At 40.7% G+C, this 27,903-nt stretch overlaps 1 protein-coding gene and 1 long non-coding RNA gene across 2 annotated transcripts; both read left to right on the plus strand.

Annotated features, from left to right (window-relative positions):
• Positions 1-1,199: 1,199 nt before the first annotated feature.
• Positions 1,200-27,867, plus strand: ITM2B (integral membrane protein 2B). The gene is made up of 6 exons (XM_015639817.3): positions 1,200-1,429; positions 18,176-18,304; positions 20,341-20,547; positions 22,504-22,614; positions 25,703-25,853; positions 27,146-27,867. The coding sequence occupies exons 1-6, from the start codon at positions 1,334-1,336 to the stop codon at positions 27,235-27,237; spliced, it is 786 nt and encodes a 261-aa protein (XP_015495303.1). The 5' UTR covers positions 1,200-1,333; the 3' UTR covers positions 27,238-27,867.
• LOC117244493 lies at positions 1,436-8,360 on the plus strand. Its single transcript, XR_004497698.1, has 2 exons — positions 1,436-2,452; positions 8,068-8,360. It is a non-coding gene; the product is annotated as an uncharacterized LOC117244493 (long non-coding RNA).
• Positions 27,868-27,903: the final 36 nt, after the last annotated feature.

Consider the following 27,903-nt stretch of genomic DNA (forward strand, 5'->3'; position numbering starts at 1 on the left):
TCTGCAAATAATTCAGTCAAGCTCTGTTGAATTTTAAGGCAGTTAGATCAAATTCTTGGAATATCTGGGCAACTTACAGACTTGGGTGCAAGCTGTGCCATCAGCTGTTTTATCTTGAGAGCATATAAAATTACTATGATTTGCTTTGTGAATTTTATATCTTCATTAGAAAAAAAATCTTTAAATTATTTGTGGATCTTGAAATACTTTAGGATGACAGGATGAAGCAAGTTAAAGTTAGCTTTTCTGTTGGTCATTTTAGATGAACAAATTTAAAGGACGCTGATGATGAGGTACAAAGCATAAGGACAATTCAGTCCTGGTGCCATCTACTGCTCTAGGGAGAAAGACCAGATTTTGACTAAGTCAGCAGCAGAGCACCCGCTGAATTAAGGACTGCATTTTGCTTGCCTGGTGTCTCAGAGAGTGACAGAAGCACTGCTCTGCCAAGGAGATCAACTCTACCCAGATGAGTCACTGCAATTAACTTCTTGGAGCAGACTTACAACCATGTCCCTAGTGTAAATTCGAATATATCTGTCACACCGTTTTACTGGAGAGCACCCTACCGGGATGATGTGCTCAGTTCACTGAGTTCTTACCCCACTGCACCGGAGAGGAAGGGGGAAGGTCACACCTCCGCTTTCCCCGGTGCTCCTCGTATCCTTCCCCAAGGGTTTAACAACTGGTTGGATTTCACCTCTACGCTGCCTACATAGCATTTTGGGCATTTTCTTCACCAACATAACACCCAAACATTTTCTTTTCGCTGAACACCCCAAATTAAAATGGCACCCATGGAAATGCTGGCAGTGTACGAGGTGAGCCGAACCGCTTGTGCCAGCCGTGCCCTCGGGAGGCGCAGCGCCAGCAGCGCGTCAGCCCAGGGCTCCTCCATGCACAGGAGCCAAACCCGGGGCTGGGGGCGACGGGCCCCCAAGGTCTCTGCTCCGAGGTCAGTGTGATACCGCCCGGGGCACGGTCGGGCACCGACTGAGCAGCGGCCCCTCGGCTACCGAGCCCAGAGCTCGGAGCCGCCCGGCCGGAGCCCCCCCCGCCCGGCCTGAGCCCCCCGCCCGGCCGCGCCGGGCCATGCAGTGGGCGGAGGGCGAGGCCCTGATGCCACCACCGCCCCTCTTTCCGCCCGCCCTGTCAGGCACCGCCTCCTCCTCCTCTCCTCCTCCTCCTCAGCCGCCTGACAAGGGGACGGGGGCGGTAGCTGCGGCGAGGCAGCAGCGGGGGGTGGCAAGGTAGGGGACAGCCCGCGAAGCTCCGCCGGTCCGGGCTGCTTCTCGTCCTTGTTCTCCTGCGTGCGGGGCGCTGAGGACCGGCCATGGTGAAGGTGTCGTTCAACTCCGCGTTGGCGCAGAAGGAGGCGGCGAAGAAGGAGGAGAACAGCCAGGTGTTGATCCTGCCGCCGGACGCCAAGGTGAGGGCGGCGGGGGGACCGACCCTCCGGGGCCGGCCCGGCGGTGCCGGGCGCTCCGCGCTGCTCGGCTGCGCTGCCCGTGGAGGGGAGGGCGGCGGGGACGCTGCCGTGCTTTGCACGCCCCTTGCCCGCGGCGATGGCCCCGCGGGCGGGCCGGGGGAAGGCTGCGCAGCGGTGCGCCCCGCCGCCCCATCGCCTCACGCTTCTAAAATGGCTGACAGGGAGCGAGCTTCTCGGCTCCGCTTCTCCCGACTCCGGGGATCTCTCTGGTGGTTTCGTTTATCTGTTTGCTCGGTCGGGGGGTTTTGTTGGGGTTTTGTTTATGGGGGGGGAGGTTTGTTAGCCGCTACAGCGCGTGGACCGCGGGCACCTCGGCTTTGAGGGCCGGCTGCGCGCCCGCTCCCGCAGCTGTGTTGGGCCGGCGGTGGGAGCCGGTTTGTGTGGAAGAGGGCGGGTCGTGCCTGCTGTTCCCCCCTCTGCCATCCCTCCCGGCCGCCCGGCGGGGTCCGGCCGGCTGCTGGCGAGCTCCCGGACCCCGGATGCTCCAGGGCAAGGGAGCGCTTGGAGGGTGAAGCTGGGGGTTCGGCCGCATTTGTGCCGCAGCGTGTTCGCAGAGCTTGGTGGTTGTGTGGTACGGAGAACTTCGCCTCGGAACTTGGCTTAAATAAAGAAACAAAGAGCTGCTTTCCCCCCCGCCCCAAAACAGCACCCAAACTCCAGGCGCTGTTGTCGCCTCCCCTCTGCAAACGGCAACGAAGAAAAAAAAACCAGCGGCTTTTAAAGTTTTTGAAATGCAAAGCTGCCTAGAATATAAAGGTTTTTGGTTGCAATTTCTGTGTTCCCGTGATCAAAACCAGTTTTTAATTCGGAGTAGTGTAATTTGCTCTAAGCTCTTTCAAAAGGGAATGAAAACTTGAAAAATTGCCAGCTGCACATAAACAGTGTCTTGCTGTTTTCATTTGTTTTCACAGTCTCTTGTGCATCGGGCCTCCGAATTACCGGATCTGCGCTTCAAAAGTGATGGTGTTTATTAATTTCTTAAATCTTAGTGATTAATTTCTATCTAGGACGACAGTATCTGTTCAGTTTGTAGCGTGGAGTTGTGCCCTGGTGAAGGTTTTGCTGTGATTATGATGGGGCCAGGTTCTTCACTTGCAGAATCCGCTGTCATTTCACAGACGAAGGGATCCAGAAAGGTGCTTCTAGTGACATCTCTCTGATACAGCAAGTGGTTAAATTTCACTCTTCTGCTGAGCATACTGCACTTTCAGATAAAACTCTAACCAGAGTATTTAAGTCTCTGGAACAGTGTGCCACAACAGATGAGACTGTATTGTTACTCAGATTGCCTGCAATTACAGTAAATCCATTAGGTGCTCCGTGTTCCTAGAAGAGTCCTTTTCTCTAGGAAGTAGTGCCTTCCCCAAGCCTAGATTAAACTGTAGAATTCCTTCCTGACCCCAGGTTTGGTGGTCAGTTTGACACCAAGTGTATGAGCAAAACACAAGCTGCATGTTCCAGAAAATGATTTTTTTTCTTATTACCTTGGAATCCAGAACTGCCCTGGATGATGTTTGTTTCCAGATAGCCTACCAAATTCGGCTTGTTTTTCTGCTGCTTAAAACAAACAAAATACATCTGGCTAATTGTACACTGGGGAACAAATCCTCCTGACCCTATCCAGACACTGACGGAAGCATGTCATTTGACTATGATTTCCTTAATGTGGAGCTGTAAATTCTAGCAGCTGAGGATGACATACAAGATCTGCCTTAACTTTGTTTTCCTTGCCTAGAAATGAGACTTGTAAACATTTATTAACCAGGTCAAAAGGCGGTCTGATCTCACAGTAGCTACTTAAAAGTTCTTGCACTGCTGTCAGGGGATGAAGACGCTTGAACGAAGCTTGAAACTCTCTTAAAATAGCTTGCTAGGAGGGGATGCTCAGTACAGATGAAAATTCCAAAAACAAATGAGCGCTCTTGAGGGACGAGTCTTTGACATTCTCCTTGACACATTTCTATCTTTTGTCTGCAGAACTGCAGACCTGCACCTAACAGTGTGCAAAATTCTCTTGAGTAAGCTTTTTTTGAGCTTTTGTGTTTCAGAGCATCAATAAAAGCAGATCTGGTACAGTAGCATTGTCTGAAGATTGGTAGAACAGGGTGTACAATCCATGCAGGATTAACAGCAGTGAAACAAACAATGCCATGTAGCTCTAGAGGTACTGTAATTCTTCAAGTCTGGGAGCTTATTCTCAGATCTTGGGGTGGGGGCAGTGGGTGGAAAGGAACTGAGGGCCCTTGTAAAACTCGATACCTTTGCGGTAAGTGCAAGATCCACTCTTTGAACTTTGCCTTCTTGAATACAGCTGCATTAGAAACAGATTTTCCCCTGCCCCTCCTCAACTTCAATTGCCTATGCAGCTCTTTGCAGGAAAGGGGACAAAATAAACCACATCTGACAAATGCATTATTCATATCACATCGTTGCTGGAAAACCCTTAGCTTCAAGTGAGGTTTGAAGGCAGTGTAGGAATGTATATTGGAAGAAAGAATTCTGGTAAACTGAAAAAGGTCACATCTCCAAAACAGCATATATGGGACATTAGTTTTCTCCTCTCTTACATTGTTTCTGTAGGAAAATAAATAGATCTGGATCACAAGTGTAAACATGAAAAATATTACAACATTTTATGAAGCTTTCTTATATGAACAAAGTCCTGGGAGGCATTCTGGACTGAAATAAAATGAAAGCCCTAAGAAGAGGATCAACAGAATTGCACTATCACAATTTTATTACCAAGAACTTAAAAATATTTGAGCTAGAGATATTAGTAAACTAGTTGAGATTAATGAATAAAGCCAAATACTCTGAAATATTGAGAAAATAAAAATTCATGGAACGAGCTTTTGCGCTAATTCTTTGACAGTCTCGTTCTGCTGCTTTTCCCAGCACAGTGCCTTGAAGACTGCCACTCTGCCATTGCAGGATTATTCTCAAATACATAATCTTCCAAGGACTTAGCAAAGAGCATTTGCAGCTAAAATATGCTGATGATACAGCATAGAAATACTCTGATCTTGCCAGAATTTGCCCAGTAATCCCTGATGCAGATACTAATCGGAAATTAATCAGGGAAGGTACGACAGGAAGAGGCAAGAAAAATAGGGGATGTGTCATGGAAGCAACGTCTTAAAAGAAAAGGTTTTACAGAAGGCAGTGGTCTTATGCTTTAGAGTATGTTACTTAAAAAGGAGTTGAAAAATCCAGAGTGCTAATCCTGTCTCTGCATAAATCACTGCTCGGTATTATGGCATGTAGTGAAAGTGTCTCCATAATTACTGTAGGCAGCCATTACAACTCTGTTTCTGTTGTTGGGATGGTACTTCTATGCCATAATTCTTGGCCAAAATGCAGAAACCTCCTAGTGAAGGGTCTTAGGCCACATTTCATTTTCCATTTTGCTCATTGTCTTTACAATAGGGTGTTTTATGACCTAGTTTCCCAAAAAACAAACAATGTGCAGTAATTTAACATTTCTCCCTACAATAGATCTTTGGAGAGCCAAAGATGGTTCTGAGCATAAAGTCAGTTTCTGAGCTGAAGTCTTCAGATATTATGTAAAGGCCATTCAGTAGATTCGGCCCTCCCAGAAATCTTCGTGCCCTCAGTGACTTGGGCTATTGCTCCTTTCTGCCAGGTTCATTGGCAACATTTTAAAACTATTTTTTTCTTTTTTGAGGTGCTCAACACGGCACATCTTTACCACATCCAGCTTTGTGCATGGAAGCTGTGGATTCACACATACATATTGTGGCTGACCATTGGATAACTGCATGTACAGAGAGTTCAGTGTGAAAGTGTAAATGTTAAGAATTTTAAATTTTAATTAAATCAGCAGCTTTCTGCATTTTTTCCTTATAAGAACATTATTACTCTGACCTTTAAAATTAACCTTTTTTTTTCACTTTAGCTTAATCTTGCCTAAAGCATACTAAAATAGACATTTTTAACACAGAGTGGAGGGATCCACCTTGGAAATACTGTTGAGCAATAGCTAATGAGCACTATTTTGCTGTGCAGATAAACCCTTAGATTTTGTGTAATTGGTGTTAAATGTTTCTGAAATAAAGGCATTGACTTTACAGGTTTTTCACATATATATATAAAAGTTACTGTATCCACTAAAAAATAGTAATTTGCTTATTATTTTGGTGTCAGGAAAGCAGGTTTTCCCACTTCATGGAACATCTCAATAGCTGGGTGATTTAGGATTGTTTTGTTTGTTTTTCATTTCTTTATTTCTTTCAGGAGTTTCCATATTCCCTTTATAGGCTTTCTCCAGGCAAGTTTCTATAGGCCTTACACCAGATGCTGTTGGGGAAGGAGCAGTCTTTGTATTTTCCTCTATTTTCTGTGATGCAACTAGGTCATTAAACCAACCAGCTTCTGCTATCTGTCAGAACATTGTTGAGATTAAGACATGATTATTTAAAAGAGGACCAGAAGTAAAACATCCTAATAAAGTGGATTCTCTCCTCCTTCTCCCAGATATTGCTAAAATTTTAATGAAAATCCACCAAACCATAGATGAAAACCCTCCAGTTTCAGGCACAAAGAGGGTTTGTTCTGTCACTTTATTTGATTTTATGGGTACCCAAAAATATAAATTAGTGTAAATTGAGTTTTACTGAACAAAATTTGTGTTGTTAATGAGGGACTTCTCCTAAGAAAAGAAGCCTTGTGGCTGCTATCTTCCACTGCATGCTTTTACATTATGAATTTGTGCTACTGGTTAAGTAGTGCAGCTTCCTGAAAGTAAGGTAACTGCAGTCTTGAGACTCTTGGCTCCTAAAGCTATTCCTTAAAGCCTGCCAGCAACTGAGAAAACACTAAAAAAAACAGGATCTCTAAAACTTTGTGGTGCTCCTCTGACAATCTCTTGCTATTTTTAAGTGAGTTTAGGGATTTGGAATTACAAAGTTCAAAATGTGATCTGGAGGAGCTTGTGTCATCTCCCAGCAATGGACGTGAACCCGTGGGACAGAGGAGTTCTGTCAGTGCTCTGTATCTTTTCTGATCTTCGCTTCCTTTTCTGTCTCTCTTAACTTCCCGACCTGAATAACAAATATAAAGGTTTGGTTGACAAATACAACTGTTTCCCAGAAGAATGATATTTAATATTTCAAACAGGATGTGTTCTGCCAGACCTTTGTGATAACTGCTTGGTCAGCTGTTTGTATCATTCACGTTTTTGGCTGGCTGAGCAAGAGCTGATGGCTGTACCACACAGCTCATGTGAGTTCAGTGCAGGGATGACTAGAAAGACAATGTGAATACTTTCTGCAGTTCTAAGTAGTTTCTCTTCAGTTTCCCAGACTTCCACTTGGCTGTGACCCCCTTGCCCTAAAAATGTATCAGAGAACTTTTTTTCCCCCTTAATATCATCATATGGAAAAGTCTGTAATTAGATGATGCTTTATTTAGTGCAGTATCTAGAAAAACTATCCTGCACTGTAATGTATCTTTACAGTAAATGCCAGAAGTACTTATCTTATGTTCACTCCTGTCCTTCTGTGCTGCAATACTCTTTTGGTGAGCTTCAAGAAACTGGTTTAAATATTAACATTCCATAGTAGTATGAAAAGCACCACTTAAACAGAGGCTGTTGAAATGAAAGTTCTGTTCAATGGGAAAGATCAAGTTAAATTAGTTAATTCTGATGATGTGGATCAAAATGAAATGCTGTGCTTTCTTGTGAAAATCATTTGAAAGAAAATTTTCTTGGAATCAGCAGTATTTTCAAGGGAAATGGTTTTGACTCATTCCATTATAATGAATATTTAATCCAACATGTGAGCATGTATTTCAAGAAAAGTTTAATTTCAAAATATAATGTGTATATACTCTTTTCTTCTGTTAAGTATTTTAATGAAATGTTTGCAGTTGCAAATGTAACCTCACAGTTGTGTTTTTATAGACTTTCTATTTTCAAATCTATTTGCTTTGCTATTTGTGTAGGTTTTTCCTTTTTTTTTTTTCTTTTTCTTGTCAGCATTTTAGTAAATGTTGATGCTAATAGACTTTTCAGGGGGTATGTAAGAATGGTAAGCATACACCTCCAGTAATGTTTTCAGTTAACCATTCTGCAGTTGTGCTTTTGGTATACTTGTCAGCTTTATGTTTATTTTCTACCCAGTACCCTGTAGCTACAGGCATCAGATAGCTCTTCATAAAAAGAAAATAGTTCTCTCTGTGACTCTCAGGAAATACTTTCAAAAGCAAATACTGCATTTTTAAGTCCTAGTAATTTTAAATGTTCTTTATTCTCTACTTTGAAGAACATTACAATGTTTTTAAAATGTAACTACAGCTGGGATAAGAAATTATGTGTTTTGGTACTTATTGCACAGATTTCTTTTTCCCTGTTTTTTTTTCTCCGCATCCTCCCCCTTTGCTATGATTGGCAAAGGTTAGCATTATCTGCTTTTAGTCTCCTGATCTGTATGAATAATACAACATTCATTTTCTTACTATTTATGAATTGCTTTTTATCCTCAGTGGAAATTACTTTGAATCTACAGATGAAAAGCATGCTAATTTGTAAAATTCGGATATCTGTCCTAATTTTACAGATGTGATAAACCAAAGGAATGAGATAATTAATAAGATTGAGCTCTGCAATGAAGTCAGAGATGGTTTTGTGGCAGACATCATGTGACCTAGGTAGGGTTTGGGCCACAACAGACATACAGAAAAGCACCAGGTCCTTCCAGAGTGATCCATGTGTCATCTACAAGCAAGGGTCCCCTGTGCAACAGCTGTACAAAATTCATCATGACAAAATACCAAAATCTTATTTTCCCAACAGTTATTATAGAGATCCTGGAAAAAAATAAATTGGTATCTTGTTTGTCCTTTCCATGTAGTGTCAGTGTGTGTGTGTGTGTACACAAATATTTTTCTAAATTTTTCTAAAGTTTATATATTATTAAGTATGCAATACATATAATTTTGTATATATATATATACACACACGCATAAAAATAAAACCCACAGGCATTTTAAGAGTACAGTTGCTTGAATGCAAGTGCTTGGTTAATTTGTGGTTGTCTTTGTCCTCGGGTTCAGCAAACTCCCACTTTGATGGCAGCTTTCTGCTCTTTTGTGGGTAGAATGAGATGGTGGAATGACTGTGAAAAAAGAGCACGCTGGGAAGATCATAACTGGGAGGGGTCAGTGATCTCTGGGGTGGATCTCACATAGTTGCTGAATCACTAAGGCCTGTTTATTTATGTATTTATTTTAAAAGATAAAATCTACACAGAACTAGAAAACACTTGCACTTACACATTGGAAAATGCAGCAGCCTTTGCAGGGTGTGAGTCCAAACAGGGCTCTCAGAGGCTGCTGCACAGTGCAGTGCGTTGTCTTGCTTAAGGTTTGCAGTTTTAGGAAGCTCCTGGGGAGGCGTTTGAACACTGGCCAGGTCTGTGATCCTACAAGGTGTGATGCTGCCAGGTGCTGGGCCCTGGAGTGTGTGCTCCACTTCAGACTTTGAATAGTTTAATTGTACCAAGGTCCTTCAGTTTGTTACAACAATTTTGTCTAGAAAGAGGGTGTAATTAAACATCAGCCTTCCAAAGTCAGCTCTCCTGTGCTGATACTCATAACTGCTACAATTAAATGCTATCCTGTATTTGCATATAGAACGGTTTCCACTCAGAGAACTGTACTTGCTGTACAGGTACTATGCATTCTAATTCATTAATACATGTATTAGCAAAGTGCATGTGTTTGAGGGCAGGGCTGCCGTTCACAAGAGCCTTAACAGACTGCAGTAATGGGCTGACCAAAATCTCATGAGTTTGAGAAATAGCAAATGCCAAGTTCTGTACCTGGAGCAGACTCAGCCATCAGGATACACAGGGCACCACCTGGATGGGAAGCTGCTCTGCTCGAAGAAGACCCAGGACTTCTGGTGGCAGGTCAGCTGGACACTGGTCACTGGCATCACTGAAGGCTGAGGGCTCTCTGATCCAAAAAAAGACAGCAACAAACTGGTGCGAGTCCTCTGACCACAATAGTCAGAGGCTCGAAGTTATACCCTGTGAGGAGTGGCCAAGGGAGTGGGGCTTGTTCAGCCCAGAGATGAAACTGCTGCAGGGAGGACTTCACAGCAGCCTCCCAGTGCCTGATGTCATAAATTTAAAAAGGAGAGCTTCTAACTGATAGAAGCAAAATATTTTTCAGTCTTGAGCAGAACTGAATGCTGCTGAGGAAATTACCCAGAGAAGCTTTGAAGTGTCAGTCTTAGCAGTTTTCAAGCCTTAGCTGGTCAAGAGCCCTGAGCAACCTAGACAGGCTTCAGAGTCAACCCTTCTTTGAAGCAGGACTACAGACCTCACAAGTGGGTTTTGTGATGCTGGATTCTGCTTTTCAGAGAAACTGAGACACAGCCTTTGTAACTTGCTTGAGATGACATACCATCTGTGGCTGAACTGGGAATAGAGTTATTAAATTCCGAGGCTCAGTGGTGCATATGTGCATGCTAATGAGATCTCTTGGGTGAAAGAGCCAACGCCACTTGGGAAAATAGCCTTGAGAGAAATCTAGGTTAAATTCACATAGCGTTCCATCCTACTGATGTCTGAGAATCAGGCAGTCACAGGAAAAAAAGAAATTTCAGATATAAGAAATGAGCAGAGTAAGGGAGAAACAGGGACTGGAACAATCAAGGTCAAAGAGATAATTTAGTATTGATCCATTTTATGTGGAATAGGAACCTTCTAAGTTCCTGTTTTCAAACAGTGATCTAATTCAGGATAAAGATGAAAGAAATACTTCATTAAACTTATAGATTGATTTAGTGTAGTTTTTGTAAGTATGGTAGCATGTAAGTCAGTTCTAAGTCAAAAAATGCAGGTGGGTAAAGGGTTTATTTTGTCAATGTTTAAAGAATGAAGCATTTTTAAAAATTGGACAGTTTAATGAAATGCCATGTTTGGTATGCTCTAACTATAAAGGGTGTGGTTGATTTTGTTTTCTGAAGGCAAAATGCATTCTGAAGAATGTCCCATAGGACTTCTCACATTTGAGGGGTTTTGTTTAAAAAATTAATCCCTTTTGTTAGATATCTGTGCAAGCTTTCTACCTGCATGTTTTAGCCTATGACTTGCAAACTTGCACCAGGATGCTTCTCTTTTCTTTAAATATGTGAGAAAACTAAGTGTGGAATGCAGAACAAATTTCCATCATTCTAGTTTCTGAAAATGCATAGATAAATTCAGCAACATTAATATATTTTTCTAAATAAACCTGATTTCCACCCCAAGCATCCAGACATTTAGAGGCAAGACATTTTCCAAATACTGTAGGTTTTGTTAAAGTTTTCATGACAGAATCTGGGGAGAAGACAGAAGAATAATAAAACTCCAAAGCAAAGGAAGTAAAGGCTGTGTGGAGCTTTATTACTTGTCTAGCACAGACCCAGAGGTCTTGGAAATTTGAAGTTTTTTTTCTTTAGTGAAGCAAGTGGCTAGAGTTATTTGTTAATCCTCAACCTGTATAGTATTAGTGTTACTTAAAACTGTAGATGTGTATCATGGAATGGCCAGCATTGGAGGTCATCCAGGCCAACTCCCGTGCTCTAGCAGGATCACCTCCAGCTGTTTGCTTGGGACCACCTCCAGTCAGCTTCTGAGTATCTCCAAGGATGGAAAACTCCACAACCTCCCTGGGCAACCTGTGCCAGTATTCAGGATCATGCAGTAAGAGAAGTGTTTCCTTGTGTTCAGCAGGGGTATAAGACAGTATTAAGATCCTGTGCTGCCATCATCTGTACAGAAAAAGATTCTGGAGGGTAGTCCTTGCCCTGAGCATTTGCAGTGAAAACGCAGGTCAAGTGGCATAGGAGTGCTGCACTGGTTGATGTGGCAGGCCGAAGTCCAGAGCAGTTCTGTGGCTATAGCCCAGCTCCTCTTCACCAGAGCACGGTGGTGAGTGGTTTATCTTGGGGCAGCGATGAAAGGGGAAATGGAGATAAGGTGTGCCCAGTTACTCTGCATGTGACAGATACTGGCGAACTCTGCTTTGGGTGGGGAAAGATCCAGGGGGCATAAACGTAGGATAAGTGGCCAGGGAAGGAAGTTGGTGGGTCTTGAAACTGGACAGAGAGGAGGAACAATCTGGGGAACACAGTTTGAAGAAAACAGTCAAATACAGTGTGTGGTTAGTTGTACACTTGCTGTAGACAGCCTGGGATGATATAACCGATAGTGCAGGTGAATCACCTGAAAAAAAGTCTTTGCCTGCTCTGAAAATACAACTTTCAGGTCATTTAAGACCATTACGTCACTTTCTAGTCCATGAAAGACCAAAGCTAACAATGACTCATCTTAGTGCTGCACCAAAATTCAACCAAAACAGCAATTTGAATAGTTACAGGCTTTTTCCTTCTTTACCCATCCTTTTTAATTGTTACCTGCCATCAGGTTTTACAGTCTCTTATCTCAGAAATGAAGGCAGTGTTTAGGTAAATCAGGATTACTCATGTTGGTTAGGAGTTGCTGGATTACTTTTCAGGACATGCTTCTTTTGTTGTCCTTCTATCACATAGCTGTGGATGAACTGCTGATTCCTGTCCTTAACATTCACTTTACAGTTGTAATTTTCCTTTATTTCCTGCAGAAAATTTGAACTCTTCATGTTCCAACATGTTTCTGAGTTTTATTTCCTGCTCCCCTACTCTTGCCTGTTTTCCAGTTCTTGTTCTCTCTTCACCTCTATCTCTCCCAATACATGCAGCTGCAGCTACCTGCCTACCCACTAGCACTCCTTCCCCTTTTAAGATGATCTTGAGCTGCTACTTATACTGATGTTTTTATTCTGTTATAGTTACAATGTTTGAACAATGAAATTAGTCATTTGACAGATACCTTACATTTTAATAAAACTCCCCCATTATTTCGTCAAAGATAACATTCAACCAATTAAAACAACCTTGGACTTTGAACTTGTAAAGCTCCAGGAATTTAGTTTCTTCTCACTTCTGGATTTCCTAGTGCTGTCTAAAAGATTTTGTATTTGCAGTGCTATTTCAAAGACCATATACAGATATGAGAAATACAAGAAGAGGTCAACAGTACCAACTGCCTAATAGATAATTCTAATTGATTAATCTCCTTGGTTTTTCAGTCTATGTGACTACAGCGAACAGCAGCACAGCTAAGGTTGTGCTTTCATGTTGTTCTCTAGGCAGAGAGCCTTTGGTCAGATGGACAAGTCCCTGCCTGTCGTGACAGAAGGACTGGCAGTGCTGGCACTGAAGGATTACAATGTTCAACTGCATATAAACAGCCATAGCTTGTTTTCTGGACAAGCAAGAAATCTCTCAAGCATCTATTGTATATAGAGTGTTTTTTCCCAACTAGCAAGTTAAAAGATGATTGTACTTAAAATCTAAATTTAATTTTATTAGTAAGCATAAAATTGCTGGTTTAGAGGCAGATCAGTATGATCGCCTTCCAGATTCACAGCATCTGCCAAGTGAGGAGTCTTGCAAAAGCCTGTCTTAATTTCCCATCTGCAACAAGTAATAAATAGAATACCAGGCTTGGAGCAGTCTTCAGGCAGGAATACCATCGAAGGAATGCAGAGCTCTTTCTAAATTAAGTTCATTTTAAATTTACTTTCTTTTGTGAGGATTTTATACAGATGTCAGATTTACAAGTCAGAGCAGGCGAGCCTGACCAACAGAATTCAGTTTATAAAGCCGTTGGTCAGTATTTTATTTAAAGATGTTTTAGCCTCTCATTAAAAAACACTTCTAGGGAGTCATCATTAACTTCCCTCCTTCTTGTTCCACTAATTAAAGCTGCGGTTGGTCAATATTTGCCTTCAGGAAACTCAGTCTGTCCCACTGTGTTCTGTCTGTCCATGTCAGCTAAGTGGCACACAGAGGACCTTGGAGGAAAACTGTTCTAAACAGTCCCACACACGTTAACTTCCAGCCAGTTCTACCCACATTAACTGTAAGCTTTTATATATGTGTTTGTGTATATGTATTAGATGTTATTCTCACATGCATAATTATGGACATTTTGTGCATTATGCTGCAGACATTTTTAGTAATGTTTGTAATACTCAGTAATGCTCTGCATCTGGTTTCTCTGTAGATCAAAGACTTGTTCATTCTGAAAGACATTTCCCCCTCCCAAAGTTATTTTTATTGCTATCGTATCTATTTTTAAATTTGGGACATTAACTTTTGCATAGCTGTCCAGCAGTCATTCTGGACTTCTCACAGTATGTTGTCCATCATATCTGATTTAGATAGTTGTGTCCTTAATTTCTGCGAAGGAACAAGATCTGATCATCTTCTCACTCATTTTAATACAAACTAGACATATGCTTTGTAAGTTTATAGACTGCTTTACTTTTATAATGTTAAAGCAATTATATTCCACTATGTACAAAAAGCCACAAGGGGAAAATCTAAGTAATTATCAAGTCTAATTATACACATTTGTGGCTCAGTGTTGGAGCTTCTTGGAATACATTTGTGATATTATCCCAAACATTAATTTGGCCATTCTAAAGTTCAGCATTTATTAAAAAACAAAAACAAAAAAAACCCAGACCAAAACAAAACAAAAAAGCCCATTAAAATGGAACTGAAAAGAGCAAGAGAATATATGGCCACCAGCCATTAATAACTACTAGTGTTTGCAGGTTTATGGGGTTATTAACTTCCTAATTTACTGCAGAACAGTTAATGCTAATTGTTATAAAGATGTTCTTGTGAAGATCTCTTTCTTGTTGAGAAGTGTTCTGGTAAATAGTTTGTGGTATCATGTGCCCATCTCAGAAGTGTTTCATGGTTTTATTAAGAAGGTAGAGGGCAGTTTTACATTCACTGCTTTGGTCACCAGTAAAGGGATCTGTTCTGAAAACTGAAGTCATCTTGTCATTTCTTTGTGAGAATACTCCAGATTTGAATCTTGCTCGTCTCAAATAATAGAGAATTTAATACTTGTGTTCTATTTGAAAGGAAAGTTTTTACTGCAGAGCTTGAAGCTGTTCAAGTTGGGAAGTTCTGAACTATATAATTTCAACACTGTAGGATTTAGTGTACAAGTAGCAGAGAGATGCTTCTGTTTCATGTCTTATCCATGGGAAATTGGCTAATCAAATGTTTTCCAATTAGGACAATCAGCTCATCAAGGGAAACAAGCCAGTTTTGGGCCTGCATCCAGTTCCTCCTAGAGTATTTTGCATCAGAAATGAATTTTGTGGCATCATCTTAAGGCTGAGGATTCACAAAGGAGTTGAAAATACTTGGGGCAGGGATCAAGCAGAAGAGAGGAAAGAAAGGGACTGGGACACTAATGATTATTTATTACTGCTCACAGAAGTAGAGAGGTGTATTTTTAGAGGTCAGTCTTCACCTCAGGTACATGATGCTTTCTTTTGTGAGATACCTCTGGTGGTGGAAAGCTGGCCTAGAGAAAAATTAGTCATTGAGGCTGCAGTCTCATGTTGTGCTCTGGCTTCAGAAGTCAGCGCTGCTGCCGGGGAACACAGTGCAGTTGTAACCATGTGGGGAGAAGCGCTAGTTCAGCATTGTCCCTCTTAGTGGGGATCTGCTTTCACTTAATGGTTTTTTAGTCAGAACATGAGTCACCTGGAAGCAGGGTGAGCATCCATTGCACTTTCTCCTCTTGCAGTGTGGAGGGTCAGATTTATATAGCAAGGGATAAATTATTCTTTTGGGTCAATGCAGCCCAAACTAAGCTGTCGTGGCAACAATACAAAAGTTTAGAGAGCTTAGCCATGTGTCAGCTATATACATGAGTATAATTTGACTTCAGTAAGTTATTTATAATATTTTAATTTAAGCTGATTTTAAACTGCTTGATAATATACTTATTTTTCAGGCTAGGAAGTAAATTTTTTGTTCTCTTTTAGTAGCATAAAATCTTTTCAGTGTTGTCAGTTTCAGGTTCTACCTATGCTAAAGTGCCATGTTTTCATTCATTATCCTAAGCAGGAGCCTAAATTGGGCTTGAACTCTTGCTCTCAGTTTGGTGGGCTGGGCACAAATCAATGATAGGCAACTATAAATACAAGATAGCTTAACGTGCCACCACAAGGGATACCTTCAGAAATAATAATGGTAGACTTTAGTTGGTGGTAAAGGATAAAAGAGTTGTATTAGACTGGTTGTTTATATCTGTCATCTCATTTATCAAAGCAAAATTATTTAAGGTGGAATACTGATTAACTTGTCCTTCAAATTTCTCCTAGCATGGTGGAAGTATAAAAGTTACTTTCTTTTTTTCCTGATTATTTTTGTGGCTTGTGGAAAATTGATCTGACGTTAACCCTCATTTTGAGCTAGGTGTTCATACTCTGTATGCCTTACTCACCGTTTCCCAGATGCATGTTTTCTTAGTCTTTCTGGACCTACAAAATAATGAAAAAAATTGGAAGAGGCAGTTATTCCACTAATGGATAATTCCAGTTGAATTTAAAAAGGTGTAGGGGATGAAAGCAGCACTAGGAAAGAATAAAGATACTCTTTATATTCTTCACTAGGGAATATTTTGATATTCCCAAAGGGAGTGTGCTATCCCATTTTCTGGTGTTAACTTGAGACGTTTAAGTGACAACTATTGTAAAAAGTTTCAATCAGGTGTCCTGTATGCTTTGAAATATCTAGGGAAATAGTTACCTAATGATACAGGGCAACATAAAAATAAAAATCCGTGGTTTACCTGGTTTAGATTTATAATTGAGATGATTTATAGAAGAATCCACAGTGACTCTCAGCCTGACCTGAGAGTTAATTAGATTAGCATGGGTATTATGTCCTATCCTCAATCTTTGCAAAGAGCCAGGCTAAAAATCAGGTAGCTAGTAATCCTGTAACTTTTTACAATGAATTCTTTAAGTAATTGGTTTTCTAAAAGAGTTAAAAAGTTGTTTCTTGTCTTTACATTGTGTCTTTTCAGACCACAGCAAATGTTGCTGATTTCACTTTGCCTTGTAATGTATCCCAGAAATGTTGGTTTGAAGGGGCCTCTGGAAGTCATCTGCTGCAGCCTCCCTTTAGAAACAGGATGGTTGCCAAAGCGAGATTAGCAGAGGCTTTCTCTAGTTGAGTCTTGAAAGCCTCCAAAGATGGAGATTTCACAATCTGATTTGCTGTGGTATTTAGCAAGGTAAAATAAAATAAAATGTGTGAAATCTCTGCAGTTTGACACTAAATATTTCTGAATCAGGTTTTGGCAGCTGTTGCCTGGCAAAGAAGCTGCTTTGCCATTTGTGTATGAAAGGTAATTGCAGTGTACTGTAAAGGTGGGTTTCACATCACTTAATTTTAGCTGCATGTGAATTAGGGATCTACTTTGTTAACCAAGGAATTTCCCTCTATAATCAGTGAAAAGAAGTAAGTCCCTCCAAAATGCTACTTATCCTTCTCTGGGATGGCTGAGTCATTCCCAGGAAGTGCCACTTTCTCCCACCATTTACAGGGAGGGTCCCCTTTCCATTTGGTGTCAGACTTGCTTCAGCAAGGGGATTAGATTTGGGAAGGAATTCCCCTTCAGATAAGGTATCATCTTAATTAGCAAATGCAGCAAAAAGACCGGATACATCAGGCAGAACATTGACTAACAACTATAGCTGTCAAAAAACCTTCTCAAGCACTTCCTGTCCTGCTCTTCCTCAGTTTTCTGGTTTGGTGGTTTTTCGTTCATTCGGTCATAATGATTTTGCCCTGGTCATCAATCTATGTTATTGTTTCATGGTTGCAAAGGGGTAATGAATTTCTTTGTATTTTCTGGAAATCAGATGTTTTCCCAGGAATGTCCTGGCTTGGAACAGGGTAGCTCAAAGTTGGATTTTTATTTATTTATATATATATATAGTTTTCTTTTTTACTTTGTATATGAGTTATGCAAACACTTGAGGGAGGAAAGAGCATTGTAATGTGGCTGATAGAAGAAAGATTCTGCAAGCAGGAGTTTATTGCTTAGGATGCCTGTGGGGACTGCATGGTTATGCAAACTAGTGCCCTAAAGGGGAAACATCCTGTCATTCCTTCAGTACTACACGAACAGCAGATGTAGGCATGGCAAATGCTGTCTTAGAGCAGAAAGATTCCTTAACAACAACTTACAAAATGTCTTTATATTTTTTTCATTCCCACCTTTGCTATTCTGCCAGACAGGTTGTGGTAAATGCTGTTTTGTTCTGATGGAACAACATGGGAAGGGATATATTTTACTGCTCTTACTACCTTTGATCTTTCGTTGGTTCTTAAGGTTCACTTATATTGCATACACTAAGGTAAAAAAGAATCTGACCTTCTGAGCTGACTTCCTCACTCTGCTGTTGTTGCATGGAGGTTGCCTGAGAATGCGTATTTTACTGTCTGTAACCTGGGAAGTGGCTCACTGTGTATTATTAGGTATCTCAGGAGATTCTGTTATATTTTTCTCTTAAGTCTGCTGGTTTAGTCAGTGATGATGGCCTTAAAAGCACAAGTTTTACAAAACCTCGACTTAAACAGACTTGTTTTAAATTTTACTAAATAAGGCAAGTTTCTAAACACTTGTGCCAAAGCTTGTACAGCCTTTTCTGGTGGATGCAGTGTTTGTCTTTGCTGGGCCTGAAGTATCTGCTCTCTTCCCTGCCCTGGGAACAGTGTGTTGAAGGTCCCACTTTGGTGCCTTGCAGGACCCTGAGGATGCTGTGCCCGTTGGACAGAGAAGGGCCTGGTGCTGGTGCATGTGCTTTGGATTGGCCTTTATGCTGGCTGGTGTGTTCCTGGGTGGTGCCTATCTGTACAAATATTTTGCATTCCAGGTAAGTCACATACTCGTTATGAGAGGGCTGTTTTTCTCTGTGGGAAGAGGAGCAACAGACTGTTCTTTTTGTGTTACATTTAGAAGAGGAACAAACTAAACCAAAGAAAATAAACTGTTTTTTCTTTCCAAAACTTCATGTGTTCTAAAGGCCAAAGTTTTGCCTTCTCTGAAGTTACCTTTCAGCAGAGGAGGGCAGAAGTGAAGCTGGCAAATAAAAGGCACGAACACTTCCGAAAACCTTGCTTTGCAGAGAAAAGATTGTATCTAAATAGGACTTGGATTTAGGTTCCCCAGTGGTGTCCCAGATTTTTATCTGCTCTCTTTTCAGTGCCAAATACTGGAGGTGGATTAACCCCCTGAAAACCTCCTTGTTTGATCCCAGGTTTCCTAACACAAGGCACTGCTAATGTACAGGAAAGGGACTGCCTGTGAAAGCAATGCAGTGACTCTCTCCTTCCCTAGCCTCCACATGGATAAGAAATATGGGCCCTGCAGGGGACTTGAGAAAAGCACAGTCAGTGTGGTTTAAACATGCTCTGTCAAGTCTAATCCACACTGACAAGATTAGACCTCTAACAAAATGTATTTTGAGTCTTTTAACAAATGGCACTGCTGCAAGAGGAGCTCTCTGAAGGCAGCAGTGCCAGGAAAATGGAGCATTTACCTGAAACATGGGAGATCTGAGTTAAATATTGGCTCCCTTGGGGGGAGTTGTTACCAGGCAGTGCAGGATGTGCTGGGCTGTTGCCCATGTGGTGCAAGCACACCCTGCCTACTTCAGAAACTGCTGGGCTTGCAAGATCACAGAGCCAGAGAGGGAGAGGTAAAATAGGAATCTCTCTAGCCCACTAGTTAGTGCACCTAATTGTAAGGTAAAAAATCATGTTCCTGTCCTTGATAGCCGGACTGTTGCTTTTCCCCCATTTTAGTAGCTGCTAATGGAAAGCCAAGTGATTAAACTTCAGAAATTCTAGCTGAACTTGCAGTTTGTAGTCTGTTTGTCTATCACATTAACCAAATTTACAGGGAAGCAGTAGTGTTGCAAACGATGATGCTTAAACAGCAGAGTTTATCCCGGTGGGTGGATTAACGAGCTGAGGAGCTGAAGGCCAGTTGCATTTCCAAGGCACATTTCACCCCTGCTGAGCACGGGGTGCTGCACCTTTCACCTGCCAGTGGGATGAAACTGAAAGTGCCATTTAATTCCAACCTGTGCTACTTGTTTATGAGTCAGATCTGCCTTAAAGGAAGCATTCAGGAATTGAGCTGACATTGCACTGAAGACACATTTTCAGTGTAAAACTTTAAATTGATGGCATGTGCATATGCAGAGTTCTATATTTCTAAAACTATCTGGCGTGTAGATTTGGTACATGACTTCCTCTGACTTAACTGTATTTTATGCTTCACTTAGGTAGCTTTCCATGTGTACTGTTGCAAAAGGACACAAGTTAGTTATTTCAATTTCTCTTTTTATCTCTTAAAACTGTTCAAAAATTATTTTAGAAACTGGCTGTCCAGACTCTTGTAAAACTAAGCAATTTCACAGAATAATTGAGTTTGGAGGGAAAGTCGTGATGTCATCTAGTCCAACCCTCTGTTGCAAGCAGGGCCAAATTTAGAATTAGACTTGCTTTTTAAAGGTGATTTGGATGACCAGTTTGAATATTTTTAATAATAATTTTGACTACCGTTAGATCATAATTTAATAATAATAATATGCATACATATAGATGTAGGAACTTTATTGTCTTTCTGAAAGTACATGGAAAACTGGATTTTAAGAACCTTCTTATGGGATCCTGTTCTCCATGAATTCAAGGGAAGAACTTCCTCTGGGATGAGTTGAATTGACGTTTTAGCCGTGGTCCTGTTGTAGATAGCAACTGGCTCCTGCTTTGGTGTACAAATTAAGTTAAAGGCAAAAATTTCATTTAGTCTGACAAACTTTTCTCCTCTTCAGTGCTCTGAGAACATTACTTTAAACCTCTGTATTACTGATCTTTTTGTTGCTGGGTTGTTTACTATTTTTAGCAAGGTGGTGTGTATTTCTGTGGAATAAAGTACATTGAAGATGGCTTAAGTTTACCTGAGCCTGGGGCAGAGGCTCAGAGTGCTCGCTACCACACAATTGAGCAAAATATTCAGATCCTGGAGGAGGAAGATGTTGAGTTTATCAGCGTGCCAGTCCCTGAATTTGCTGATAGCGATCCTGCAGATATCGTCCACGATTTCCACCGGGTAAGAAATATATCTGAAGAAGTTGAAAGCATTTAAAACATGAAAAATGTTCCCTCTCAATCATCCTGATAAATATACTCCTTATTTATTATGGTGGGGGAAAGTGGAGGGGTGGAGGATGCAGCAGAAATGTTTTGATCAGCAGCAGGCTGCAAGCAGTTATTAACCAGGCATAAAGTACAGCACGATACAGTCGTCATCAGGTAGTGTGTAAACCACCATTTGCAAATACAGTTCTGTTCTTAGAAAGGGAAAAATCTTGGATCTATTTGCTCTCCTTAGTATGAGAAACTAAAGAGAATATTATTCTTGCTCTGCTGAGTCCACTGGGCCAGAATTTGCCCCACTGCTGTGGTGCCAAGGGAGATTTGGAAAGGGCTGAGGTAGCTTTGACATCAGCTTGGAGGGGTTGATTGTATCTAATGTTACTGGGTGTGCTCAAGCACTTCCAGAGGTGCTCTCCTAGCATGAGTCAAACCCCCAAGCCAGCAGCAGAAGGGGACAGACAATGGAAGACAGCTCATTTTGCAGATGCCACAGGAAGCCAAAGATTAATTTTTTTGTGCACCACAGGCTGCTACAATTCCTAGAGGTACTGAACTAGGGTTTCAAAGCTGTCTTCCATTTTTGGAGAAATAGCCTTGATTGATGGGAATCATGGTAAAAAAATTCTGTTAAGGCAGTTGACAGGCCTACAGCTCTCAGTGTTAAGAGCAGCTGTAAAACAATTAGAAGCCTTGCTTTCATGTACCAGCATGGTTGGAGCTGTCTGATGGTGATGAAATGTTATACAGCTGGTTTTCAGGAAGCTAAATCTCTGTGAACATTTGAAGACTTCGCTGAACAGCCTTTTTTAAGCTAAGCTGAAAAAGAATAAGGAAGTGTCCTATTTTTTTATGCAAACTTCAGAGTTTAAAGTGCTATCTATCAAATATTCATAGCCAGATTTGGAGGAAAACATTGCTTGCTCAAGCTATGTAATTTAAATAATATTTCAGAATATATTTAGGGAGCTTCTGTTAAGAGTTAGAATAAAGACTCTAAAGAGGGAAAACTAGAAAATGAAAAAAGAAAGCAGCATCTAAGAAGCAAGTAAGAACAATATATTATTAGAAATTTACTTTTTGATTTAATAAGTTAAAGGCTTTGCTGTAAAGGTTAGTGCAAGGGTCATTTGCCATAGGTACAGCACTTGCTCCATGTAATGAGATTAGCTACACTGATGATTGCTGTCCTGGCATTATTTTGACTGCTGGGCTCCTGTGCTCAGTATTTTATATACATGCACAACCTCAGAGCCTTCAGCAGCTAGAAATAACATCTTTTTTAGCGAGAACAGGTGCAGTAGAACACAGCTCAGTGAACAGAGCTACAGGATTCATCAGGGTAATTCCCTAAGCTTTTTATCAAATGCTGGCAAATACTGCAGTTAAGGTACTGTATAAAGATAATAGTTCAACTATGAATAATCATTAACCTTGCAAGTCAGTAGTATTTTTGAACCTAAAACTACTTTTGTTGCATTATCTGTAGCAATATTTTTTTTTTCTGTATTTTGTTCTTACAGCAGCATTTCCTCTTTAGACTGTAACAAAATATAAAACCATGAAGATTAGAGCCAGGTTTTTGCCCTGTTGTTTCACAATGAAGGCACTAGTCATAAATGAACACTGTACTTGTTTCCATAACAGCTCAGGTACACCTTTGTAGTTTCCTTGCCTAGTGCATTTGAGCTCCTCATCACCTGCTGCCATGCCCAAGTCCCTGTCAAAAATATAAAGCCTCATCAAGGCTGCCCTTTGTTTGTGCATTTACTTGCCTGAATATTGGAGTTTATTGGACAGACTTTACAGTGAACAAAGGAATAAATTGAAGAACAGCACAAGGCAATAGCAGTTCAACAACATCTGTTTGTCAGTTTTCTGATTTTGATTAAAATAAATGTTTTCTCAACAGAGACTCACTGCCTATCTTGACCTTAGCCTGGATAAGTGCTATGTGATTCCCCTGAACACTTCAGTTGTTATGCCACCAAAAAATTTCCTGGAGCTGCTCATCAATATCAAGGTACGATTAAATCACAAGTAATTTGTTCTTAAGACAGGAACAAGTAGAAGTTGGTTTTTTTTTTTCCCTTCTGCAGAACTCTGACATTCACACAAGGCACATGAATGCTAGAGGTCCTTGCAAAGAGAAAAAAAGTCTATAACCTACTTAGACAATGATCTACAATCATGAAGGAATCATTAATTCAGAGGAAGACAAAAACTTATTTTCTTCAGTATTGTAAAACTGGCTGACAAAGCCATGTAAATGTGGTGTAGCTGGACTCTTTGATGGTAGTCTGTGTGCTTTTTAATTTATAATCCGTTGTGACTAAAGTTTCTACGAAGCATGTGTGTACTGGACTACAGCTGGTTAGCTGAGAGGCATGAAGTAGATAAGACTGGGAACATTAACAGGGCCATTGTTTCAAGTGTTGATCCCTAGAGTTGGCCCCCACTTTGATCCACTGGCTTGAGAGTGATGCACATGAGATATGTTGGATCTGCTGAGCACTTCACATAATGTATGCCTTCAGTTACAGATTTAAATAGTGTTTACCTTGGGTTCCGGCCTTCTGGTTTCTTCACAGAACAGCAGAACAGTCCAGTGGGGAAGAGAACTGATGAAATGTGTCTAAGATTTGAGGAGAATGTTTTAATATTTTACTGGGCTTTTGTAACTTTAGAAAAGTTACATCACCTTTGGGTTTGCATCTGTCAAAAGAGGCTTTGGAATTAGGAGTCCAGGAGCCATTTTAGCCATTTCTGAGTAAATAAATAAATTTCATGTGAAAAGTTACCACAAGGAAGTACTTTGCTGATTTTTTGCTTCCTATTTTGAGACTGGCTATTTAACCACACTTTCACTTCCTCTACATAAGGATGATGTGGTGTCTATAAAACTCAGTGACCCCATTTTTTTTAACTTTGCCTGTGCTGTTTTCTTTCCATTTTTAGATCACATGAATTTCACTTAAAATCTGTTAATTTCCTAGTTTGTCATTAGTCCTGAATCAAATATGCTTGGTTTACAAGTAAGAGGATAACCAGGCATCACGCATTTAACTGAAAATCTGTGCAAAAGCAAACGGTTTTGATTATTGTCCCCAACGGTGGGTGCCCTAATTTTATGAGACATCTGTTTAATTCTCATTGTATTAACAGAAAGCTGTGGGCATTTGATGTCACAGAAAATCAGGTTAAATGTTTGTTACTGGAATCTGGAAAACTATGCTGCATATACACAAAGTGAGTGAATACTGTCCTGCAGTCACACGGGTTGCACCAGCAAAAAAATGTATGAAATTGATGTGCTAGTTTCATTAGAATGAGCTCTGAATACATGCAGGGGTCATTTTATGAAAATGGAGGAGCCCTGGGCTGTTCTGGTGTTTAAGAAACATCATAATTTTAGCCTAAAGATCCACATTTCTATATATTGATACAGTTTGCTTCAATGTGCAGACATGAAAGGCCTCCTTTGTTTCTTTGGGAAACAAAACTGAAACTGAGATATATTTGTTCATCCACCTCGTTCCCACTGCTGAGCCAGCTGGCTAATTTTAACTGTACACAGTGCACAGGATGTCTCAAAAATGATGATATTTGTGGCTATGTTGGATCCCAGCACTGGATAATTGCTCCTGCAGCAACTGGGCAGAGGATATTCCTGCACTGAGTTTCCTCTCCTCCTGTCCCACCCACGGAGGACTGAGAAGGCTGGGTCCAGGGGTGGGCTGAGAGATCTGTGGTTTGGAGGGCACAAGCCCAGGAGTGTCCTTCCAGGCTGCCCCCCAAGTGCTCATCACTGCTGCCTACCCTGTCAGTGCCCAGCACTGCTGCTGTGCTCTGCACTCCCTCAGGGCTCCCCCCTGAGATTTGAGAGACCTGGAGTTAAGATCCAGTAATTTACAGAGGTTTAATTACAAAATAATGAGTGGGATGATTTGGGAGACTGACATTTACTAAGCTGTTACTTAAAAAAAAAACCTGTTGTTGTTTTCCTCATGGTATATATTGAAGAAAATATTCATAGTTTATTCATTCATGCAAAATTTAAAGTGAATTTTATACAGTCCTTTCTCTACTGGGAAGAATAGCATTTAATCACCTTCTCAACATGCCACTGGAGCTGGAAATATGATCTTGTTTCACAGTGGAGATTTCAAGTTGTTTATTGTCACTAAAATATACAGAGAGCTTTCACAACAGAAGCTGAATTTGCTTTCACAACAAGTGATCATTTTATTTTTAAAACCAAGGAACACCTATGCCGCTATAAATTAGAACCACTCTTAACAGGATTTCTTAGTATTTTTAAAAATGGATGATTATTTAATAGTGGTGGCATTAGAAAACTGGCTGGCAGTTAAGTCTGTGCATCTTCAGCCATGTACAGTGAGGTGTGCACAGAGGCAGATTCCTCCATCATTTCATCTGTGGCAGAATAATACTGGGGGGCCTGGGAGGTCTTTGCATGTCATACCTATTTCAGTGTATTGCCTTGAAACACCTGATGCCCCACTTTGGCTTTGTAGTACCTTTCCAAATAAACAATTGTGGGAGTTGCCATAATAACTTACAGGGATAGATGGTCTCATCTTGGCTTTGGTTTGAGAGCAGTGCCCCACGCTGTGAATAATTTCAAGGCTTCCCAGCCCCATGGACTGCAGCTGGACTATGCTGCAGCTGGCCTGCTTCATCAGCAGTAGCATCTCCATATAGATCGTGTTTCTGCCAACTCCAGCTTGGGGGTTGTTCCCACTGAGGTCTGGTGGGTTGATATTAATTAAGTGAAAACTTTGGATAATGATAATAAGTGCAGAACTGACCTGTGACTGTGGGTACCACTAGAAAAAAAACCTGCTGAAGGCTGATGTTACTGTAGCAGGAGGGCAGTGGGTGTTAGCATCAAGGGAAGTTCTGAATGCAATCGTTACATGTTTCTGTACTGCAGTGAAGTTTGCACATTTAGAATGAAAGTCTATGGATAATACATACTTTGAAATAATTCGAAGATACGTTGAAGAAAAACATGGCAAAGTGTTTCTTGTGTACTCAGACTACCTGGAGATGGCTTTTGACAAAGCTGTTACATTTTTGTTCAACAGGCTGGAACATACTTGCCTCAGTCCTATTTGATTCACGAGCAGATGATTGTTACTGATCGCATTGAAAATGTGGATCAGCTGGGATTCTTTATTTACCGCCTCTGCCGCGGCAAGGAAACCTATAAACTACAGCGCAAAGAAACCATGAAAGGTAAACACTCCTCCTGCAGTCTTGTGTGATGGAAAAAGCTTCAGTGATGCCTGAGTGTGTTCAAAGAAAAAACCCTAATTAAAGCAAGGCTTGCATATTGCACTAACCAGCTCTGTGGGCCTCGGTGTGTCTGATATTTTCTTGTGTAGGTGTGGAAATAAGTCATGCCATGGTGCAAAAGTGCTCAAGGTCCCAGTGGTTAGGAGTGCCAAAATCTGTGTGTGTGTGTGTGTGTGTGTGTGTGCATGGGTGTGTTTTCTGGAGCTCAGGCTTTTGTTGATGCTCTTCTTCAATCTTGAACCCTAAACCACACACCCCACCCAAAACCAAAGAAAAGTCTTTAATACAGGAGAAGCTTTAGCCTTGTCGTCCAAGTACAGAATTGCAGGTTCTTCTTGTCATTGTTACATGTCTTCCTATTTGTGTCAGTGAAATGTGAATAAGCTGTCTTCACAGGAAAATTGTAGTGCTTGATACTTTTTTTGTGGGAAAATGGCTGAAAAACATTATTTGGAAGAGTCTTGAAAAGCTGTTAAATACTGCCTTAAAATTTGCATTCAGAAGTTACTCGGATTTGCTTTTTGGTGGTTTGGGTTTTTTTGCTTTTTGGTTGTTTGATTTCCTGTTGTTATTGTGTAATCTGCATGTGGTGTGCAAGTGCATACCAAAGCAGTTTAATTGCTCCTGTCATATTGTGAGACCTGACTGCTAGGGAAAGCAAAAAGAAGAAATACATTTTATAAAAGCAATTTAGATTGATGTTTGAAAATTAAAAGATTTTAATACCAAAATCCATTTAAAAATTCAGTATGGTTATCCTGTAGTAATAAATGGTGAGCACGGGTTGGCAGTGAGCATGTTTGCCTACAATTTGGTTAAATTCTGTCCTTCTCTGTTTCCAAGATAATGTTTAAATGCTACAAATCTGCTCCTTTTTTTGTGTAGAGCAGTTTATTCTATTTCTGTTCCCTCTCTCACGTCCCCACAAGCATTTTTACAGATGCACAGAGAGGGAGACTGGGAGCTGATCTGAGTTGAAAACTAGCCAGTGGGGGATTCTGGCAGGTTGGTTTCCACTAAACCAGTACTGAGATTTGGTTCATCACACTTTCAAGATCATTCCCTGCCAACTGATTTTCTATGTCTGAATGTGTGCCTGTGTGTTTTTTGTTAAGGGAAGGGTTGGAGAGGGGTAGTTCTGATTTCTGGTGACATCATAGCAAATGTAAAACTTCTGTCTCTGGTGTACCTCAGTCCTTCTCTTGACACTCTGTTCTTTGCCACTACAACAGGAATAATTCAGAAGCGTGAAGCCATCAACTGCCGAAAAATTCGACACTTTGAGAACAAGTTTGCTATGGAAACACTCATCTGTGAACAGTAATGAGGCATAATACTGTTACAGGAGACTTTAAAAGTACAGTATGACCCCATCCTTTGTATTGTGTGCAGTGATTATTTTTTAAATTTTTCTTTTATGTAAGTAGTGGACAGGGCTTTCTTGCTGAACACCTTCCATACTTCTCATCTCACGATACATGTAAGATCAATATGTTTTAGTTTTCTCCTTATTTTCAGGTGTGGTGTTCTTCTTATATTTGAATAGCAATTGTATAAAGATTTAGTTGCTAGTGCATTTCATGTGAATCTCAAATAGGAAGAAGAAGTCTTTGAAATCTCCACCAGTTTTTAAATAAGTAAAATTGAAAAAAATTATTAATGTAAAAATGGACTGCAAGAGCTACTTCTAACTGTAATATTACCTGCTATATAGTTTGTTACAGCATATAGACAAACCTGTATTTGACTCTCCTAACCAAGTGCAATTTGTTTTGTTTTTAAAATATTGTCATATTTACCTTTTTGAGATTGATTTCTGACTTGATGTTTTAAAATGGCAAGTGTTTGCTGTAACAATCTTTTAGAAAATTAAGAAGTAACTTATGTTACTAACTTGTATATAATCCATGTATGTGCAATGGAAAATAAACCTTATAAACATGTTTGTCTAAAAGTCTTATGTTTTCTTCTGCTACTACTGGATTATCTT

This window comes from Parus major, chromosome 1, assembly GCF_001522545.3.
Source record: "Parus major isolate Abel chromosome 1, Parus_major1.1, whole genome shotgun sequence".
NCBI classification, from domain to species: domain Eukaryota; kingdom Metazoa; phylum Chordata; class Aves; order Passeriformes; family Paridae; genus Parus; species Parus major.

Excerpts from the sequence above, each read along its gene's own strand:
- ITM2B (XM_015639817.3), top strand. The coding sequence starts at position 1,334 with ATGGTGAAGGTGTCGTTCAACTCCGCGTTGGCGCAGAAGGAGGCGGCG. Across the intron at positions 20,548-22,503 it reads TCGTCCACGATTTCCACCGG|AGACTCACTGCCTATCTTGA; the intron begins GTAAGAAATATA and ends TTTTCTCAACAG. Across the intron at positions 22,615-25,702 it reads AGCTGCTCATCAATATCAAG|GCTGGAACATACTTGCCTCA; the intron begins GTACGATTAAAT and ends TTTGTTCAACAG.